Source organism: Alligator mississippiensis, chromosome 12, assembly GCF_030867095.1.
Source record: "Alligator mississippiensis isolate rAllMis1 chromosome 12, rAllMis1, whole genome shotgun sequence".
Classification (NCBI taxonomy): Eukaryota; Metazoa; Chordata; order Crocodylia; family Alligatoridae; genus Alligator; species Alligator mississippiensis.
In genome coordinates, this window is record NC_081835.1 from 60,580,210 (window position 1) to 60,601,281 (window position 21,072).

Genomic DNA, 21,072 nt, shown 5'->3' on the forward strand with positions numbered 1-21,072 from the left:
TTATTTTATTTGAAGTTCCTTACACGCCTGCTTCTTTCAACCAAAAACAGATAGCAAGTTTTCATTTTTGCAAACAGCTACTTTAGCTGTATCTCTAACTTTGTTTTACTGAGATTACGAAATGGCAACCTGCCTGATTCCATTCAAATACTATTGTGGGGCTAAAGGACAAGTCTTAGCTCAATGTGATGGGGTTTTATCAGCATCCTATAAAACTACATGAAATGTCTCTTATGTGTACTTTCAGTGTCTGTAAAACAGATCAGATTGCTCATGCTGCCCACATCAGGAAAGGCCGGACACAATTTGCAGTTTGATTTTTGCTGTTTAGCAGCATTTCAATTGACATCCATCTGATCACCCCAACTATGTACCAAGAGCTCTCAGCATCTCTAGTGATAATGATTTCATTGATGCTGCGGTACAACTTTCATAATGGTTTACTGTGGTTTTAAAGGCACATCAAAGCAACATGACACCAGCTACTCTTGACAGCTCATGCAGAACAAAAAGTATAGTTCAGTTGTGCATATACAAATATAATCTGCCTAAGGGTGAACAGTTTGTAAATCAAATAATTTGATTGAGTGTACATGCTTTTATGGTGCGGAAAACACCCTTCCTATTCAATTTATCAGGTTTTGTCATACATCTAGATAGGCAGGCTCACTGTTCCTTCATCTGAGATACCAGTGAGCTGTGGATCTCATTAACAGTCGTGCGTAACTAACTAATCAAAAAAACAGAGAAGCTGCCAGCCCAGGTAGAATAGGAAACCAAATTTATACCTGATAAAAGAGGTAATTAGCTAGCTTAAAGACAACAGGAACTATCAGATGGGGCACAGAAAACATTAATAATTGATACACAAGAACTCTTTGTTATTCCTGTACAGGGTTTCATTTTTATAACTGTGAAAGTGCATTTTTTATTAGATTATCCACTAGAAAACAAATTAAAAGCATCTCACCTACACTGTTCCAAACTGCTCACTTTTTTGAAGACAGACTGAAAAGTTTTATCCATTTGCTAAATGAGCTGCAGCTTCGCATCAATTGTTCATAAAGAATCACTTGAACCACCTACAGTCTCTCATACACACTCACCATCATCATTGTCCTGCTTTAAATGTGTTATCATAAAGTCAATGGGATCATCCGGTTTATGGATCAACAACTTTTCAAGCATATTCTGAAAATAAACGGGATGGGTTCAGAAGAAAATTTAACACAGCCACAAAATGACAATAAGGATATTTTGAATTTTTATACTGAATTTTTACAGCAGCCTTTTATTTGAGGATCTTAAAGAGTTTACCAATATTACATCATTAAGCCCATATTCAGCCTATTTTAGAAAGGTGCAAACTGAAGTACAGGTAGGATAAAGATGATTCGTCAAGAGAAATGGAATTAATTTGTGTTTGTTTTAGTCCATTTCTGGTGCATAACGATGGCCTGAAGCAAGATTTCTTTGGTAATATCTTTTCTTGGACCAACTTATCTCTGAAAGACATGTTAGACAGACTCAGTCTAGGGCACAAAATGTTCTTCCTCAGATCTGGTAGGCAGCAGATGCAGTTAGAAACAATTACTTGTATTTAACCTCACTGTCTAACATCTCTTCCAACGATAGACTTCGTCCGGTAAAAGTTATCACCAAACAAGTCTCACGTCTTGGTTTTTCCCTGGCCCGTCTTGTCTAAAACAACACTACTTTACTAGAACCAGGAAAAGCATCAAGAACTCCTAACTGCCAGGTAATTTACTGTAATCCCATTGATTTCCATGGGACAACTCACATGTTCTCAGCATGTCTGTGATGTGCAAGCTGCAGCTTTTCTTGGAAGAACAAACTTTATACACTATTCCTACTGAATAAATTTTGAAAGTGTTTGTAGAGAATAATAAAGAACAGAGGCAGAGAGAGAAAAAAAGGACATAGGCAACAGAAAAAGGGTAGGTGTACCAAAGCTAGGAAGGGAGCTGGAAAGACCTCACCACACACAAACTGAAGATGTGAGAAATGTTAATATTGATGCATGTGCACTTATGGACAAAGCAGTCTAAGAGTGATGCTGTAGCTGTGATGGGCCGGAAATTATGCAAGAGGCAAGGATTTCTTAGGGTGATATCTTTTATGGGACCAACTATGTAGCTGGGATAGAGTTAGACATGCTTTCAATTGCAAGATATGCTTTGTCAGGTTTGTCCAGGTTTATGGACAGTAATTCTAACAAGCTATAATGATGTTCAGCGCAATCTGAGAACTCAACCAACTTCTCCATGCTGAAGTGAAACAACTAAATTAAACTTAAGGACCAAACTGTTGCCTCCCTTCCTTCCTTCTATAGATAATTCCACCCCCGCCAAAAAAATAACATAATGCAATTAAATTCTGGTGATGAGTGTACTTTTACAATCTATAGCTTGTCTAGCTTCCTTGAGGGCAATGTCCCTGCTAAGTTATCCACAGTAATAGCACGATAACAGATCAAAATAAGTAGGATGACAAGACAAGCTCCACGGGAGATACAAAAGACGGGTGTTTTCTTTTTCGGTATTAAATGTTGTGAGTTCTTACAAGATGCTTCTTGCAGACACGCAGTGTTCCACATTGACGATAATAAGGAAGTACCAAAGGTACCAGTCGGCAATTGGGAAACAACCACCCCTCCTGAAAGACGCTCTAGCACAGCATTTCTCAACCCGTGGGTCACGACCCAAAAGTGGGCTGCAAGAATATATGAAAGGGTTGCGAACAAACTTTAAAAATGCGGAAAAACATAATCGAGAACTTTAATGGAGAAAAAAGTGGGAAACTGGGGCTTTTCCCTTGCAGGTTGGCAGAGCTCCAGCCTGCAAGGGGCTGCTTGGGGCCCCTCCACACACCCACCTCTTTCCCCACATACCGGGGGGCTGGGCGTGGGGGGCAGCGGGCAGAACCAGCCATCGATGTTGTCAAATAGGGCCTGATACAGACACAGTTGAGAACCGCCGGTCTGGCAAACCCCGTGGCCGTCCTGTCACCAGAACGCCAGCACATGCTTCCCAGTCCCGCCCCGCCCTGCCGCCGCTTCAAGTGCACGCTGGGGCTGCGCTCGCTCTCCCCGCCGTGCACCGGGCACTGCGTCCCACGCCGGCTGGGAGCGGTGACTGCGCCCCCCTGTCTGTGAACAGGAAGGCAGTTCACCGTGTTAATCTAAAAGCCTCCCTCCCTTCCTTCCTTCCTTCTACAGATAATCCCCCCCAAATAACATAATGCAATTACATTCTGGTGAGAAGTGTACTTTTACAATCCATACCCTGCCTTCTGCCTGACAGACCTGCACGTGTGTGTGTTTCTATACACACGCACAGTGTATACGGATACACGAATGACACGCGCAGTATAGATACACAAACACACGCACACAATATACACATGCAGTGTACATGACACATGCATGCACACCCCACACACTTTGCACACGCCATATATATGTGCACACATGTACACACACACACACACACACACACACACACACACACACACACACACACAGAGGCCAACACTGCTCCCCCAGTGCATGCCGGGAGCCCCCCGGCCCAGCGCCCCGGTGCATGCCGGGAGCGCCCCCTCCCCTGGGACGCGGGCCCGGTGTGTGGGGCACGGGCCGGGGGAGGCCGGGCCCTCGCCGCCCGCCCGCCCGGCACCTGCAGCAGCTGGAAGAGCCCGTGCTTCTCGGCGTAGGGGCCCATCTCCGGGGGCACCCGCAGCGGCCGGGCGGTGGCGTCCATGGCGCCCTTAGCAACCGCTCGTCGCTAAGCAGCGCGCGCCATCACGGCGCGACATGGAGCCCGCTGCCTCGCCCCGTTTGTGACCTCATCAAACCGCGCCGTCCTCTCTCCCTCCCTCCCTCCCCTGGCACCACGTGTCCCTCTCCCCGGGCTGGGCCTGCCCCGGGGCGGGGGCGCCGACGTCATGCCGTTGCCCCGGGAGACGGCAGTAACAATTGCCCGGCCGGGCTAGTGCCGGGGGGGAGGCGGGACGGCACGGGACGGAGCGAGGGCAGGTGAGCGCGGGGCTGCGACCCCCGGCCCGCACGTGTGCACCCCTGCCCCGGGCTTCCCCGCTAGTCCGGCTCGAACCCTCCGCCCCCAGCCCCCCCTGGCCGGGGCGGGACCCCTTGCCTTGGGCACGAGCAGCAGGGAAGAGGGGACCCGCCGGCATGGACCCTGCTGAGGGGCTGCAGTTCACGTGCCGTGCTGTGGCACACGTGCCAGGGCTGCGCCAGCTGTTCTGCACTTCACCCGTCCTCGCTGCCATTTTAACCACTTAGAAAATCCCCCCTACAAAGTCCCTCGTGCCTTAGTTCCTAGGGGGAGCCGAGCCAGGCCAGCTCCTACAGCACTCAAAAGATGGCTTGTGACCCTGCCCTAGGACCAGGCAGGACATTCAGGCTTCGGCAGTGGCTGTAAAGGGCTGTGCCCTTACTGAACCTAAAGGCTACGACCAGGCCCAAATGATTTTTAGGAATGGAGGTTTTTGGGAAGACGCTTTAAATATTAGAACGGGAAAAAGCAGCATTTTTCATACACTTGGGGACTGTGTTATCAGTTCATAGATTAGAAGTGCAGCAAGTTACAATCCCAGTTTAATCACTGTGACTGGGCGGAAGGAAGAGCTGCCTTACGCACTTGCACCAACCTGAATGTCACTTCCCTCCAAGGTGCTGCAGGCTTCTGGGCGGCCTCTGCATACTAAGATGCAAGCGCTCCCAAGACAACATCTATAAGCCATTACACATTCCAGGGAGGAGGCCTTTGTCAACAAGGTAAAACAGATTATAGGGATGCAAGAAAGGGGATTTTAAACACAGCCATGCTTCCCTCCACACTGTCAGGGTGCTCATGAGGACGGGGAGGTATCAAAACAGCAGGGTTGGAACTTGGGCAACGGGGAGGAGCTTTTGGTCCACGTTGCTGCTCTCAGCTTGCAAGGGGGGGCGTGTTTGTGGTCCCTCGAGGCACAGCACTTGGGAAAACAGCGATAGAGCTGACCAATGCAGCTGTAAGGTTGGGTTCATGGACAGCTTTGGTCATACAGGGTCACCTTACCCTCTGCTGTATCCTTCGACTCTTAGTGCCAGTCTCAGCTCCCTTCCGCATCCCCGGTGAGCCATCACAATTTCTCGTCTAAGCCGTTACCCAAGACCCCGATATAAACAGGAGTATGAAAACAGCTAGTGCCCACAGCATTCCTGCACCATCAGGGGAATATGGATAGTTATGAACTTCATTTTATATGTTTTAATTTGGAACACAGAAAAGATTAAAAAAGGCAGAGACAGCAGTAGCTTTAAAGGAGAAAGTGGGGGGCAGGGAAGGGACAATGCAATTAAGGGGAATCAAGGGAAAATTGTAGAAACTGATACGTCTCCCCAGTGCTTGCACTGCCTCAACATTTGTTCAAGACCAGGCCTGGAAATCAGCACCCCTTGCCAGGGCCCCAGCTTGGATGCAAGAGCCAGAGGTTAACCTCGCATCCAGGTCTCCCTTGTTCCATCACAATATACTGCCTATCAAGCTAGCCTTCACTTAATGTTAGAGTTTTTAAGCCACTTGGGCAATAGTTTTACACGAAGTAAGAGAAGACATTTCTCCCTCCGGTCCTTTCACAGCATTGTGTTTGATGCATTGCTACATTATATTTACAATAGACCCACTAGGGTTTATGGCATCTGATTGTCAGTGGTCCCCTCTGGGTTCTCTACCTCTTTTTGCAGCATCATTACTACCTCATTGACTTACTGTTTGGGGCTCTGGGACTGCAGCGCCTTGACAAAATATATCTTCCCCTCTCCTTGATTTTTATTTTGCAACTCAACCTGTATGGTTACAGCTGCAGGTGAAAGAAAGCAACACATGTAAAATCGCATCATTTTAAAAAAAACTGACGTCCTCCCCTCTCCCCTTCCCAAATCCAGGAGGGGGAAAAATGAACGAGGTGAAGGAGAGTCTGAGAAACATAGAGCAGTACTACAAACTCTTCCAGCAGCAGCAGTTTACATTTGTCGGAGCACTGGAACACACCCGAGAGAATGCCCATGACAAGATCAGGCCTGTGGCAAGCATTGGACAGGTACAAAGCATTTGGCGCACAGATCCCAGCTAGCAGAGACAGGGAACAGCATAATGCTGTCATGTAGTTGAAGTATATCAGCGATGAATAAATATTTTCAGGAGGGGGCAGGGGGGAAGCAGACAAACCTCTCTGGCATCATCTATTTGTTAATTCGGTATTACAAGGCTATAAAAAAACACCCAACAAAAAACAAAACCCCAGGCACATGGTAACTTAATGGTTTATACAAAATAATACGTACTGCTAAGCACTAGTTTAGATAATTTAACCAACCACCCCTGTTTCACCATGCTGGGCTTAACCAGATCTGTGGTACAAGGAAGACTAACCCTCTTCTCTGCCACACGACATCTGTAAACCTTAACGTGGAGTAACTAGCTGGCTTGCCTTTTCCCACCCCCAGTATTGTTACCACTGTGTCTTTCTGTAGTGCTTATTAAAAATAATGGCTGTGCTACAGCAGCAGAGTGATGGATTGAGGGCTGAAGGTCCCAAGTGGGGCAGGGGTTTCTGGGCGGGTAAGTGAATTGTCATGGAATTTTTAAAACTGGCTGTTTTAAAGAGGGGGAAGAATTTAGACACTGTGGAGAAATCAAAATACAAAGAGAATATTGGCTGTGCAGTGAGCAACAGAATTATCCCCAAGAACAAATTCTCCACCTGCAAGGCAAAGACACTGAGTAAAATCTGAATCAGTAGGATCAGATTTCCTTAGGATTTCATTTATCTGCTGAAATGCCAGGAATTTGCTCTCTATTTAGGCAAATGTCCAGACACCTTGTGTTCCTAGATGTTTAGTCACTACATATTATAATAGCACAAGCCAGCTGCATAGCAGGCAGACCTAGGCAGAGGTGGAACTCTAGCTGGACCAGTCTGGGTTGGATTTAAATGAGCAACTTAACAACATCTTTTAGTTCCCCAAACCATCCCTGTCTGACTTTGAGCCTTTCATGAAAAACAACATTTGAAACAAAGAAAGAAAGAAAGAAAAAAAGTCAATCTTTTCTGAATACCAAAATACCTACACTTCAAGTCCCCACCTTTTACAGGTAACCCAAGTATTTTTGCTGCACAATACCATTTCCATTTGTGTTATCTAGTAAAAAAAAATTCAGTATAGATAAGGGGCTTGAGGCAGACAACACCTAAGGTTTAATGCTGTAGATTATTAAGTAGGCACTGCAGCAGTGCCTAGACCAGTCAGGGTGTTGTGCATATACCTTAAATAGTGTTTCTACCTTAAAAATGCTCACAAGCTAGAGCCTCTGTCTTCCACCTTGCATTCAGCCTGGGCAGCTGCGCTTAGCTCAGGGTATCTGCCACTTAGGATGGAAACAAGAAATTCTCCCCTTACGCTGCCCTGCCACCTAGCAGCTGCTGTATAGTGCTGTAACTCTGAAGCCGGGGTAGCCCTGCCAAACTTCTGCTCAGGGGGTTGGGGCATGGCTCATGGATTGGCCTATGAGTGGATCAGTCTTGTCCCATCTCCCTACATCCTGTTGTACAGTAACAGGGGAAATGTTTCCAGGATCCAGAAGTTCTGACGCACATAATTCCATCTTGTGCCTGCATAAGAGTGGGCAAGAGCAACTTCCCCATGCTATAACACAAGCTACATGTGGTGTTTTGCACATAAGGCCATGAAAACCACACAACCGTATCTGCAACCAGTCTCCACACAGTTTAACACTGCCCTTCCCTCCACATGTTGCGCTGCGTAGGTGCAGAGCTACATGGAGCACTACTGTAACAACGCCACCGACAGGCGCATCCTCCTCATGTTCTTGAGCATCTGTGAAGATCTGACCATGCTCTGTCAGAAGCTAGAAGCTGTGCACCCTGGTAACAGCATCACAAACAGCATTTTGGAAAAATGCAAGGTGCTTCTCAGCCACAGCAACAACCTGAGCAACATTCGAGCCAAGTAGGTCTAGAGAAGCAGATCAGTTCTGTATCTTTCTCTCTAGTCACGTGGCCAGCATTGTGCATTCATGTACCAGACTGGGAAGTGATCACAAGTATGCATGTGCATGGTCACCCGCTGGAAATGTCCATTCTAGCTACATGAATCCCTTCTACGTTCTAATGGGGGAGGAGGCTGCCATCAACTTTGGGCTTCCCCTACTCTGTGGAAGCTTCCCCTTTCCCCCCAGTCCTATTCATAGATGTTTAGTTTTCTTATATAAGATTTGGAAGCTTTAGTACTGGTGAAAAGGGTCATTTGAGCAGCTTAGCACATGGAAGGCACAGGCAATGCCATCACCACCCCGTCCCATCAGTAAAGTTCTTTTCAGCAAGGGGCAGAGGGACACTAGTATTTTTACATGCGCTTGGACTCGGATCATCTGGGGACCACCCAGCTGGGACTAGCAGGGAGGATGCCACTGTGGCAGGAATTTCAGCCACAAGGCCTGGTTCTATCACTGCCCCTTTGTCTTGGGAGTGTGTCGTGACTCTCACGAGTGATTCTAAAACTAGCTTGTGCATTCTCTGCAGTCACACATCCTTAGCTGCTTTGATAAATGCTTTCTTCCGTCACCCAGGTACCCCCATGACGTGGTGAATCACCTGAGCTGTGATGAAGCAAGGAATCACTACGGAGGGGTGGTAAGCCTCATTCCTATAGTGACAGACTACATGAAGGAATGGATGGCCCATGCTGAGAAGCTACCTCGGCATGTCCTGCATGACGTGAGTGACCAAAGGGCTGGTTCTCAGGTGAAAGCACGGCAGGAGGCATCAGCAAGGGCAGTGGCTCCCCCAGGTCTGCCTCCTGCTTCCCACGTGGCCACTCAGACTTTGGTTAGTTGCAGAAACCGTGCACAAGACCAGAGAAGTAAGGATGGTAAAAAGCACTTGAGACCAGGGAGTCACACTGGGAGATTTCTCAATGGTCCCTGGAAGCCACCTGGTAAACACTCCTTTTAAAGAGCCCAAACTTCTCTCCTATGCATAGCAGGGCTGATTATATGTGGTCTCTAGTATCCACTTCAGTCATTCCCTTCCCTTTTTTAACCCAAGGTCTGGATGGCTCATCCTGAAGTCTTTTGAAGCAGATAACCTACCCTCCTCCTCCGATTCATCCCCTGCTTCCTCTTTCCAGGAAAGCCACATCTCAATAGAATGGCATCACATATTCCCCCTTGAAAGGCCTGGTGGCAAGAGAAGGGGATACACTCAGGACTAAGCCACATTTTCACTTTCACAGCTGCTGTGTAGTGAGCAAGTCACTTGAGGCTCAATGCACACAATTTCCTATCAAATATTTTGGGGTTAGTAGGAAATGGGTCCCTAACACAAAGTTGCATGTTATCCCAAGCATAAGCCCATACCATTGTCTCACCCAGTGAAGATCATGGGCCAAACGGTCTTCAGTTGCACACGGTCCATTTCTTGACCTTCAGTGGGGATTGCAGAGGTGTCCCCGAGGACAGAATTTGATCCTGCAGTTGAAGTGTGGTTAGTTGATGGAACCCGATATAAGCCAGCTCACTCTTCTAGAGCTGCAATAGTCCAGCAGGGCTAACAGAAGACATTATCACTATAGCAATGCATGAGACTCCAGAAGAGAAAGCAGATTTGCTCAATTTTCATCATCTCTCTGCAAAACAGAACAGCGCTTTAAGGTCTCTGTGCCTCTGCTTTTCTTTCTGTAACAAGGCCATGGTTTACCTGGTTCACAGGGCTTTTTGTAAAGCATGGTTTATTAACAGTTGTAAGGTACTTGAGATCAGTCAATGGTATATAGAAGGGTATAAATCATAGATGTTCTGCAGAGGCCAAGGAACCAGCTAATTTTCCAAAGCCATGTGATAGGGGCCAGTCTGCTCCTAGGCTTTTTTTCCCTTAGAGCCGCCACTTAAGAGTTATTGGTATCATTTGCTAAAGCACTGCTAGCGAAGTTCTTAACATGATCACCACTGCACAATGTCTAATTTCCCTGCATCTGCTTGCTCTTTTCCCCTTCTACAGGCCTATTAGCTCCTGCTCTCCTTGCCTCCTGCCAGAAGACACACCTGAATAAAACCATTTCCCTTGCATACATGGCTCTGTTTGCCAAAATGATAGGAGTGCTTTTACCTTAAGGTGATTAGATTTTTGCAACAAGCATCAGCTGAGACAGGAAGGTTGGACCAGGGAGTGGCAGGAGGAAGTAGCAATGTAGAAAGATTAGGGCGCAACTACAGGTAAACCATCATTCCACCTTTTCTTTCATGCTTGGTTCTCCTCATTTTCTGTCCCACAGACACTTGACCAGCTTGGAGCTGGAAGGAATATCTTCAGCAAACTTTATTTTTTAGGACAAAGATCCTGCTCAGTTGAAATGAGCTGGAATTCTAAAAGAAGAGGAGGTAGAGGCTGTTCAGCAGACATAGCTGCTAATGGGATGCTAGAAAAAAAAAAAAGCAGCCTGTCCAACTTGGACTATGTAATAATAGCTGTGCCATAGAGGTGGCTTAAGTTGGGGAGGGGGAAAAAAAGCAAAGCTTCTAAAAAGCACTGATTAGAATATAAAGGTTAAAGAAGGGGGGGGGGAGGGAAGGAGGAGAAGGGGAAGATGGAGCACTGCTGAGAGAGGTAAGGTGGGTAGGAGAAAGAAAAAAAAGTAGCTGATCCATTGAGGGACATAGAGGTCACAAAAGCTAATCCAGGTAATGGGATAAGAATCCATAGTCTTCTTGGATACTCCATACTTAACAATCCAGTCTGTGGATGATTTCTTGTTCTGCCATTTCCTGTTTAAGCTACTTTTAGCTAGGTTTTTTGTCTAAGTTTTGTTGTCCACTCGGAGTTCAGCAATGGAAGTCCAGGGAGGTTAAAGTGTTCAGTCAAAGACTTGTGCGTCTTTCTAGAATCAATGTAAAATACATTAAGACAGCCACAGCAGGTGTCACCTACCGGGCATTTCACAATTGGCAACTAACTTTCATGAATGGGCAAATATCTTACCTCCCTTAGAGATGGGCAAACTGGGACGCAAACTTAACAAATGACTTGCTCAAAGCCACAGAAGTAACACTAGAACTCTATTAATTGCTCCTTGTGCTGTGCTCACACCACACCTATATTCCTTTAACATCTGAAAACTGTTTTATTTTTTTTTTTAACAATCTTCCAGGTGGCATAAGCTTGAAACCTTGGGTTATTACCAAATTTATCACATTTATCTGGGAGATTATATTAACTTGCTCTGCTTACTTATTATGCAGGTAACCCAACTGTATTGATGTAGTTAGATTACCTGTATAATAGCCCCCTCCTAGGTCTCCCTCAAAACTACGGTGCCCAACAGCTTAACTCAGCAGGCCATTATGATTTGACAGAGGATCCTGATATATACAGGATCTCAGATCTTTGTACAAACGATCAGCTCCAAAACTAACTTCCCTCCAGCCTCAAAACCACTCCTACACACTGAAAACTCATCAAGGACCCTCGTATAAGAAACATGTCACTGTATAACGACACATTATGCATCAAGTTTAACATGACAGCGGTCTCAAGGCACGTCTCAAAAAAAGTACTTGCCTGAAAACAATTCACGCAAGGTCTCTGTACAATGGATGAGGATCACATGAAAGACAAAAGCTTGATAGGTTAATGCAAAAATCCTTCTTTAAAAATTTAGCACCAACCTTAGCTATGGAGAGAATGTACCATCTTTTCATCATCCAATTAATGGCTTTAAGAATTTAACACAGGAATGTAGTAAAGTTCAGCTTTAACTTGAAACTTGGAAGACAAAAAAGCAGCCTGGCAGGCAGCCAAAGTAACTTACCTGACGATCTCTTAGGAAGCAACTGACAAACAAAGCTTCCTTGCTTTTCCTGTGAAAGACTGAAATACAGATACAAGCCAGCTATACAGGATTCCAAAACAATTCAGCTGCATCTCTACTAACAAGCTACTCAAATGCTACGACCTGACTTAGACAGGGGAAGAAAAACAAAAAAGGCTTTTGTCAACCAGTATACAAATCCAAATGCTCTTTAAGTTGAAGACTTGGTTTTTAAAATGTTTAGGATTTGAGACACGGGTATAGAAGCAGGATCCTGTTGGGTCACAAAGAGTTGAGGTAGAAGTACCGATGTCAGCTGGAGAAAGTCAGAGTTGGACTGGACTTTGAAAGCCGTCAGGATGACAGTAGAGAAAAACTAGCAGGGAACATACAGAAAGCACCTCAAAAGCATAGTTTAGAACGAGGCGGCAGTCATGGAGGCCTCTAGTGGTCAGGTTTTCAAAGCAGCATTCAAGGAAGCAAATAGAAACAAACCAGCCTGTAGACAGCAGCTCAACAGGGAAAGCCAGGTGTGTAGAAAGGAATGCAAGAGGAACCATGAGTCTGGAGGAAAGCTGCAGTAACTGTGGACTGGGATTAATTTCTGATCAGGGTTCCTGCAAAGTTCAGCCCTTAGTTTGAATGTAAATTCAGAAGGTAGCTGGATAATTCACTACTTGCTCATTTCCCAGGTTATTCGGTAAAATAGCAAGTATCTTTTTAAAAACCAGGCCATTGCACCAATAAGTTGAAGTGGGTGAAATTATAAATCAGGATTCAAGGAGCAATACTTTCTCAGTTTTAGGAAATGAAATGAATAATTTAGTCCCGCCTACCTACTGTGCAAAGTGTTTATTATTCATGGTTGTGTTTATGAGATACTGAGCATCCTGCTTAGCATTAGTAAGGAAGGAAGATGCTTTGTATTTCTCTTTTTGTACCTTTGTGGCATTACTTCTGCAAATAATGCTCTGTTTTCCATGCTATGATAAAACACTAAAAAAAGTGAAATCAAAACTCTTTTGGTTCTGGCTTTTGTCCAGTTGTAAAATTCACTTCAGTGCAGGAAGGCCCAAGTGACATTGTCAGCATCACCTAAACCCCACCAATTGGGTTCAAAGTGTTTACTCAGTGGAGTGAAAGGCTTTGCATTGACTTGGGAAAGTTCATCCCTAAATAAAAGTTTTGGGGAAGAAATATCACAGCACTTCCCTCTCGCTTTACCTCTCCCCCTGTGGATTTAAAAAAAAATTCCCGAGCATAAAAATTAAAATTTTTAGCATGAACTGTACCACTGAAGATTCAAGTTTGAAGAACGTCTATTTTCAAGTTGTATTTGTACAGTTCCAACAGTGTTATGGGGACACCAGTCAGTCTCCAATACCACACTTTCTGCATATGTGAAGGTTATTCCTTGTATTGGAGGTTAATCGAGGCTGTCTGCTGGTTCTTGGAGCAGACACAATTTCAAGGGTTGTGCATGCTTCTTGTAAATGTCTCCTAAAGAAATGAGCATGGACACAGCCTTACCAAATAGCATTATTAAGTCCCAAAATTCTAACTAGACATCCAATACAAAAATCAGATCTTTTAAAGATCGGTAGCTACACAGCCACTTGATTTTACCTAGCTCATTTTCAGAAGATACCTACAACTCCTTTGCTACTTTTCAAGGTGATGATGACTTCACTCGTATTCAGTTTCTTTGGGAAGACAAGTACAGCTTCCCCAAAGCTGCCATCTGGAATAAAACACTCCTTTTAAGCAGGCTTTGTGGGGACGATGGTACTTTGAACTGCTGCAATTCTCCACTATCAATGGTTGTTTGAAGGATGAACAGCACTCAGATCGCACTCCTATCACCCAGACCAAAGGGTAATAACCTTATGGAAATTAGTTCGATATGCAGACTGCTTGCAGGTAAGCTCATTGCTCACAAACACATTTTGCTAGCTTACCTTAGAAATGAGAGATTTCCAAGACTTAAAACGACATCCAATTTCTGTATTATTTAGTTACGTCAGCATGAAGGCTATTTTGCACAAAATAAAAAACATTTGCTTATATAGGACACTTCTGTTGTGTAACGCCCATACTAAAGACACTCTTGTCTCAGAAAGGTGCTTTAAATACTCCTCTGCTTTGTGCAAAGCTCATGTTGACTCAGTGCAGAGCACCACCAATGCTCTGCTCACAAGGGTCAGCCTGCAGACAGCTCAACACAAAGTAGTGCAAAACAATACATTTTTATTTGTTCACAGTTAAACACAAGCAACTGCCTTGACATTTTAGAACATTCTAATAAGGACAGCAAAACCTCCTTTTGGTTTAGGTTCTCTTTAGCTTAGATTGTACCATTTTTCCTTGCATTTCATATTTATGGCATTTAATGTGGATTGTTTAACATGCTTACAAAGAGCGAGGCAGGGAACAGATCAACTTTCGACAATGACAGCATCTTTAGATTTAACTAAAAGCAATCAGTTAAAAAAAAAAAAAATCTGTTTCCACTTCACTGATGGGATCCCTTTAAACAAACTGCAAGTTAACTACATACAGCAGATCCATGATTTTAGATTTACAAAACAATGGCAAAAATTTGTTCCTCCATAATCTCTGTGGTCCATAGATAAACCATAAAAGTGGTTTCCAATACCATGCCAGTGTTAAAACCCTTTTAAAATACAAAAGGGCCACCGACTGATGAGCTTATGGGAACGCAAGGACAGTTTTGCTACTACACAACAAAAACAGCCCTGCAACCAAAAAGTGAATCGCCATGTAGCAGCCTAGTCCACAAGCACTCTGAGAATTGAAAGGATGGTCTAGTGGATTCCTGTAAAAACTGCATCCAGTTGCTGAGCCAGCCCTTTCAAGGGCCATGTGCAAACCATTTGCTTTTCAGGGACCAGAACTTGGTAGGGGCGAGGGGGAGAAAGCCTCCAAATCTGCATAGAATCCTTTTCTACTGCAGCAATCATGCAATCTTAGTCTACAGACTTGTCAGCAGAACTAGTCTGTCACGTACCACGGACCTCTATTTTCTGTTCCACACACATTCGCGCTTTGACACTGCCACTGAAATTCACCTTCACTTTCAGAGTTAGGACTGACTCACTGAGTAGGGCATTCAGTATAATGTTAATGTCAGAGAGGCTGAAATGTATTTTAGACCTAGGAGTTCTGGGAGAGGTGGAAACACAAAGGAGGTACTGTCAGGGTCACAGGAAGAAAGCAGCTCTGTTTCTCAAGCTAGCAGAATGCCAGCCTTCCTTGACAGGTTCTGTCCCTATTTAGAGGTTAAGAAGGGGTTAAGCTACTAACACTAAGACAAGTGACATTATTTTTATGGGGAGGGGAGGGAGGGAAGAGTCTTAAAAACACCTGCTGTCCACATTAAGCATTTAAGAAAAACTAGATCTACAAAGTAGAACACTGATGCAGTGCAGTTCAGAAGCCTGACAGGATTCACATTACAGACTAAGTGATCCTTGCCCCAGACAAATCCGGGCTTTTAGCTTTCCCAATAAAAGATTCTCTTCTGCCAAAAAGACAAGTCAAGTCTGATCCATGCCATAATGCCTGGTCCCACAGCCCTTCTGCATGTGAAACTCTTCCACTGGCTTCAAAAGGAGTAACAAACACAGAAAGGCTGCAGGATGGGATTCTGGACTTCACTTTCAGCCACATCCACTGGAGAGGCAGCGCACAATCTCTCAGGGACAGTGGAAGGGGGAAGGGTACCTAAGAGACAGGGAGAGAGTTGGGTGGACACAGGTAGAACTGAAAGAACCCCTGCAGCAAAGGGAGCAAGAGCACAGGAGGTAGAGAGGGCAACACATCCTTTGGCATCTGTCTAATGGTTCTTGACTCAGGCTTGGAAAAGCTACTCCTGGGAAAGAAAGCAGAGATTCTTAGATGCAGGATGTGATGGTCTTGGTAGGCTGGGCACAAAGACCATGATCAAAAGAGGCAAGACAGCACAAGAATCTCCCAGCTTTGAGAAATGCTGTTTCTGAAAGTTAGTGAACCCATTGCTTTGCACACAATCTCTACAGGCTGTCCTCCTTGGGGCCACCCCAAAACCCTCTCCCTCGCGTGTTCAGCTCTCACAACTGGTCAGGTCAGTACCAGTGTCAATTAAACACCGAACACAAAACCCTCCCGCCCCAGAAGAGAGTTAACAGACTACAGCAAAAGAAAAAAAAAAAACAACGCAATTGCCTCTGCATTACAACCTTCGGTTCCTTGGGGAGTGACAGGAAACAACCCTCAAAAGAAACTGAAACTCTCCCCGACCCCACCAAATCTTGGTTCACATATGTTTCCAGGAAATATTAAGGACAGCAAAAATAATGGTTATGAACTAGGGTGAATGCAGGATTTTGCAGCTATGCACTGTTCTTTAACCAGTCTGTTCTTTGACCAGAGTCCAACATAAAAATGAAGGTTCGGGTATGGGGGAGCAGAGGGGAAAATGGAGCCAAATAAAAGACTGTCCGATGAGTGCACTAAAAATTGGTTTTTACTCCTTTCTAGGAGAAAAGTAGCCAAATATCACCTGCAAGGGCAGCACAGTGAGCTGCTCTAACCGAAAACTAGCTGAGAAAAAACAAAGCATTAATATGAAGATGGTTACATGTTAATTTGGCCTCATATTGCACTCAAGTTCATAGGATGCAGCCACTCACTGGGAAGGAAAGAAGCGGGGAGGAATGGGGGTGGAGGTAGGGAGAGAGAGGAGAAAGGGGGAACCTCTCCCACAAAACAAGAAAACAAAAAACAAAAACACACCTGCAAATGCTAACAGTTGTCCCTTCAAATTAGTACAAGCTGCTAAAGATTGGATTTGAGGAGAGAAGCAAAAGTTAGGCTGGGCATTACAATTCCAGACCCCAAATCCATTTTGCAATCATTTGGTAGGTATTTTCTTTTAATGGACGTTAATCCTGTTTCCGCTGCACGAGCTAGCCGCTCAGACCCACGAAACAGAAAAGCTTTTAGTTAAACTTGCATTCACACCTCCTGTTCTATGCCAAGAATATGAAAATAACACTGATTGACTATCTTCCTTTTTAACTGTGGTCATGATGAGTTTCATTATAGTCCATGATATGAAGCTGTCCAACACTGCTTTCCTGGTTCTTCAACGAGGGACTGGGGTTCTCGGGGCCTGGCAGAGTCTTTACCTCCATGCTTGGATCTTTACAGAGTTCAGTCTTTAGAGTATCGGAAAGGCTATTGATGATCACTGCCCCCTCCCCATCACACTGGCTCTCACTCTTGTTGCGGAATAATTCACGTGCCTTCATTCCAAGGAAGCTTTTGGAGCTGGGGAGCGAGCCTACAGTTAATGGGACACTAGTGGAGGGCTCCAGTGACACGGTTGTTTCCCAGCGACTGCCGAACGACCCCAATCTCTGGTTTTGGGGCTTCTCTGGCGTGGACAACTCACTGCTGCTGCCACCTTTACTGTTGTTGCTACCATGGGTGCTGGGAGGTTTGGTCTCTCCATTTCTGCCAACTGCTTCTTCACTGTACCCTGCCACAGGGTCAGCACAACCTTCATTCCCACAATCTGGCCTATTTTGAAAGGAGACAGGAAGACAGAGTCAAGGTGATGGTAGCAACAAGACACCACAAGGGGGATTGAGAATTTGGGAAAGGAGGCATCTGACTGATTAGTTTTAAGTCTCCTATTGCTGATGTGCTTGAACCTGCCTCACCAAGTTTCTCCTTCTGCTTAATCCTGTAGCCAAGGTAACAGATGTGCCAGAGAAGTATTTAAGTAACCGGTGTCACAAATGTGCTTTCATGGCATCCACGTCCAAAGCTAGCAGAGATTCCAGGGCAGGATGCACCTGAATCTTCACCATTTTGTGGAAGAAGCTGTACAGTTCCCTTGGACTTGCAGATCTGTCCTTTACCTGACCCAGGCATCCAAGGTCGCTGCTTTTCCTTTGCCATCAGTTGATTTTGAATCTATTCTAATGTTGCTTTATGCCCAACTGACAAGATCTGGTTGGTGGTGGAAGGATACCCAAGACATAATGCAGAACAATAACTCAAAACCCAGAATGGTTTCACGACAGAAAACAGAAGACAGAACATCAATTCCTAAGCCTTTTTTAGTCCTAAGAAGGTTCTGCTGTTTTCAGGGTTAATAAACCATAATCTGGATCAGATCCAAAAATCCCTTTTTTTGGAAAGTAGCAATCCTGAAGTTCCTATTTAAGCCAGCAAGAGCAGAATGCCAATACAGTAAAACCATTTCCCTGGAGAACATCCTATCTAAACAGACAGTACTGCCAACAATGCCCTCTCTAGTTCTCAAGTCATTCAACTAATTTCTGCCATGAGGAAAGTTTCATGTTATTCACTCATACATGGGTTAACAACTGAACTGTTATGGAGCAATTAGTTATTTAAGAAAATTCAGCTGTTGCTGATTAGTAAGATTTATCCTTGGTGTGACTTAATGTATGGACAACGTCACCTACAGAACATTTAAGGATGTTACTACAATGGAAGTGGTTTTCACTTGCAGCCAAAATCCGAGTAATATTTTAGCTACCAGAAAGCTATTTTTAATCTGTTAATAATCCTGCTATTGACTTGCTGGATGGCCTGGGCAAACCACTGCCTTCTGCCTCAGTTTCATTCTCTGTAAAATGCAGAAAATGCTTCAAAAGGTGAAGGAAAAGATTTGGAAAGATTATAGATAAAACACACCACATTATACCCCAAACAACCTGCAAGTGGTTCATCAGATTTGCATAACTGCCCTTACCTTTCTTCTGCTACTTCCGCTGCTTCTGCATTTTCATCAAGTTTTCTCATTCTCAGTAGGCTGTCCTTCTCTAGTCGGCCATACAGATCCAATATCTCCAACTCAAACGCTTGTGTAATTCTTTTCTGGGCCTTGTACCTGCTCTCTACTGCTTGCAGCTGGCCTCTAAACATATAGGGCAATTGTAATCAGTTTTAAGTTCCCCTCAACTTTCAACCCAGAAATTGCATTGCGCTTTTTTGAATTTGTAAAACAGACTTTGGTTACTGAAGTGAAACCCTTACCTTGCTTGGATTTTGACATCCTCTAGGTATTTCTTTTGCTCCAAGAAGAGATGGTCTTTCTTTGCAAGCTGAGACTCCAATTCAATTATCCGTTTCTGGGAGGCATCGAGCCTTTGGCTTTGCTGTTGAACATAGAATTTTGCTTTCTCCAGTTCTTTCCGAAAAGTAACCTGCAACATTTCCACTTCCTGAAGAGAAGACAACTCTGGGTTAATAAATGATATCCAAGTCAACTTCACTCTTTCCATTTAGTTTAATATTCGCATCTTCTAAAGGATTAAAAGCGAGGCTCAACTTTGGTCATTTCGAGTAAAATGATGCAACTCTTCCCTCCCTTATTCCCTTTTGCTTTCAGGAGTCCAAGTCTGTTGTTCTCTCAGGCTTTTACTTGGTCAAGTGGGACGAGGTTTTTAAGTGCTGCAATGGGGTGAGAATTTTAATGCCTTTATAATATCAAGTCTAAAAACTAGACAGACAGACAACAGTTTTTAAGAAAAAAGGAAAAACCAGGCAACTGAGAACTGTACCTCAAACTACTGTGAACCCAAGGCCACATCACTGGAATTTTTTAGCATATCGGTGTTCCTTATGAAAGCCCTGTCCACCAAGTGTAAGCTGCACAGATCTGTACCATGCGTTCCCATTTTAGGTGGCCTTTCAAATGTAACCATTTTTACTGTCAGGAAAACGGCAACATTTTTGTTTTGCCATTAATCTTCACTGGGTGCTTGTTCTCTCACATGGGCAAGTACACAGCATTAAGAGTCACTTGCACTTTTGGTTAAAAAGGGTTCCTTGATTAGGGGAAATGTAAATCATGTAGTTGGTCAAAGAAGTACCACAAAGCAGCCTGGAGCTAACAATCGATAGGAATTTGTTTCTTAATGGGACTGAGTGACAAGGATTAAGACACTGCATTTTAAAACTTCACGTCAATCATTACTATGAATATCCCACTCAGATTTTTTTGCAAAGACTGGCAATACTACCCGAGGCTATTCATGCTTGTGCAAGGCAACACGTCAAGTGCATCTTTGCCAGCTTACTGCCAATTAAGATACACTCGTGCCAGCATCTTGGAGCCTAGAAGGTAACTGCTAAACACTGCTCATCTCATTTCCTTTCTATCTTACTAGTCTAGTAGTTGCCTGTAGCAACGAGAATTAAGATTACAGTTAAGACTCACCATATATCTATTTTTACCTGCTCAGCTCTTTGAAACTTCCACATTTTTTCAAGGATTTTCTCCAACTTGATTTTTTTAAAATCAAGCAAACCCTTTCATCTTTCAGAACTGCGCCAGATACTTCTCATTGCAAGACATATCATCGAAGAAAGGGCTACAGCAAAATATGTTTGCATGGATTTTGGGAAAGCGGTGTTAATTCTGCAAGGTTTTTTTTGCAGGGAAAATTACTTAAGTGACTGACAGTCATTGCAAATACAATTTACTAAGCATCTAAGATTTTACTGAATTTTCAGGCCCACTCTGACATTTTCTGCAGCTTCCTGACTCAACAAGTGCCAGAGATCAACCAAGTGCTTCAACTGAAATGCACACTGGGAAACTTTTCACAAGGAGAATGAAAATGAGATTTACCACACTTAAATTTTTAATTTCTATTCTAAACGTACTTCAAATTCTAATGTTTTAAAATTTCCATCTTTTTCACTGGTGTAGACAGGCTATTGCCAGGAAGCACAGCCTAGCAGAAACCTCTCCACTTAGCTAGTTCTAGGGCTGAAAAATCATCTTTTCTATGCCACATTCATCTCAGGAAGTTCATGTTTCGGAGCTCAGCTGGTACTACTACATGGCACATTGTAGTATAGGCAAGAACAAGGAGTACTAGAGGCATGTGTGGCTACCAAAAGCAAGTGCTTTCAAGGTAATTCTCAAATTCACACGGGACCACTTCAGGGTGCAACAAGACTTACTGGTCATAAAAGCCCTCATATGACATGATTAAGACTATCATTTTTCCACTATCCCGAAAATTAAAAGGAGCGATACAGAGATCTAGTTCAGAGCAATACAACATTCAAGTTTCCAGAATTCTGAAAATAAATGATTGCAGGATGGGTTAGAT

General features: G+C 44.2%; 3 protein-coding genes across 12 annotated transcripts in view; 1 reads left to right on the forward strand and 2 right to left on the reverse strand.

Moving 5' to 3' along the window:
- Positions 1-3,830, reverse strand: part of AK8 (adenylate kinase 8) — an 86,619-nt gene extending 82,789 nt beyond the window's left edge. The window contains exons 1-3 of one of the 3 annotated variants that reach the window (XM_019475618.2): positions 3,696-3,776; positions 2,584-2,733; positions 1,107-1,191 (exon numbers count right to left, since the gene is read on the reverse strand). In XM_019475618.2, the coding sequence (XP_019331163.1) occupies positions 1,107-1,188 (82 nt within the window). In that variant the 5' untranslated portion in view covers positions 1,189-1,191; positions 2,584-2,733; positions 3,696-3,776. Of the gene's footprint in view, positions 1-1,106; positions 1,192-2,583; positions 2,734-3,695 lie in introns of all 3 variants that reach the window. The other 2 variants (XM_006259983.4, XM_019475619.1) reach the window with 2 other exon arrangements.
- Positions 3,831-3,880: 50 nt separating this feature from the next.
- Positions 3,881-12,925, forward strand: SPACA9 (sperm acrosome associated 9). Of its 2 annotated transcripts, XM_006259982.4 has the most exons (6): positions 3,881-4,054; positions 4,712-4,816; positions 5,969-6,123; positions 7,851-8,053; positions 8,673-8,820; positions 10,102-12,925. In XM_006259982.4, the coding sequence occupies exons 3-6, from the start codon at positions 5,980-5,982 to the stop codon at positions 10,108-10,110; spliced, it is 504 nt and encodes a 167-aa protein (XP_006260044.2). In that variant the 5' UTR covers positions 3,881-4,054; positions 4,712-4,816; positions 5,969-5,979; the 3' UTR covers positions 10,111-12,925. The 2 variants fall into 2 exon arrangements, with proteins under 2 accessions (XP_006260044.2, XP_019331166.1); XM_019475621.2 differs by having other exon boundaries at positions 8,673-12,925.
- Positions 12,926-14,135: 1,210 nt separating this feature from the next.
- The window catches only part of TSC1 (TSC complex subunit 1), a 36,004-nt gene continuing 29,067 nt past the window's right edge, over positions 14,136-21,072 (reverse strand). For 6 of the 7 annotated variants that reach the window (XM_019475615.2, XM_019475616.2, XM_006259981.4 and 3 more), the window contains 3 exons: positions 18,983-19,170; positions 18,699-18,863; positions 14,136-17,491 (listed from right to left, as the gene is read on the reverse strand). In XM_019475615.2, the coding sequence (XP_019331160.1) occupies positions 16,984-17,491; positions 18,699-18,863; positions 18,983-19,170 (861 nt within the window). In that variant the 3' untranslated portion in view covers positions 14,136-16,983. The other variant, XM_019475617.2, reaches the window with a different exon arrangement.

Excerpts from the sequence above, each read along its gene's own strand:
- SPACA9 (XM_019475621.2), top strand. The coding sequence starts at position 5,980 with ATGAACGAGGTGAAGGAGAGTCTGAGAAACATAGAGCAGTACTACAAA. Across the intron at positions 6,124-7,850 it reads CTGTGGCAAGCATTGGACAG|GTGCAGAGCTACATGGAGCA; the intron begins GTACAAAGCATT and ends TGCGCTGCGTAG. Across the intron at positions 8,054-8,672 it reads CTGAGCAACATTCGAGCCAA|GTACCCCCATGACGTGGTGA; the intron begins GTAGGTCTAGAG and ends TCCGTCACCCAG.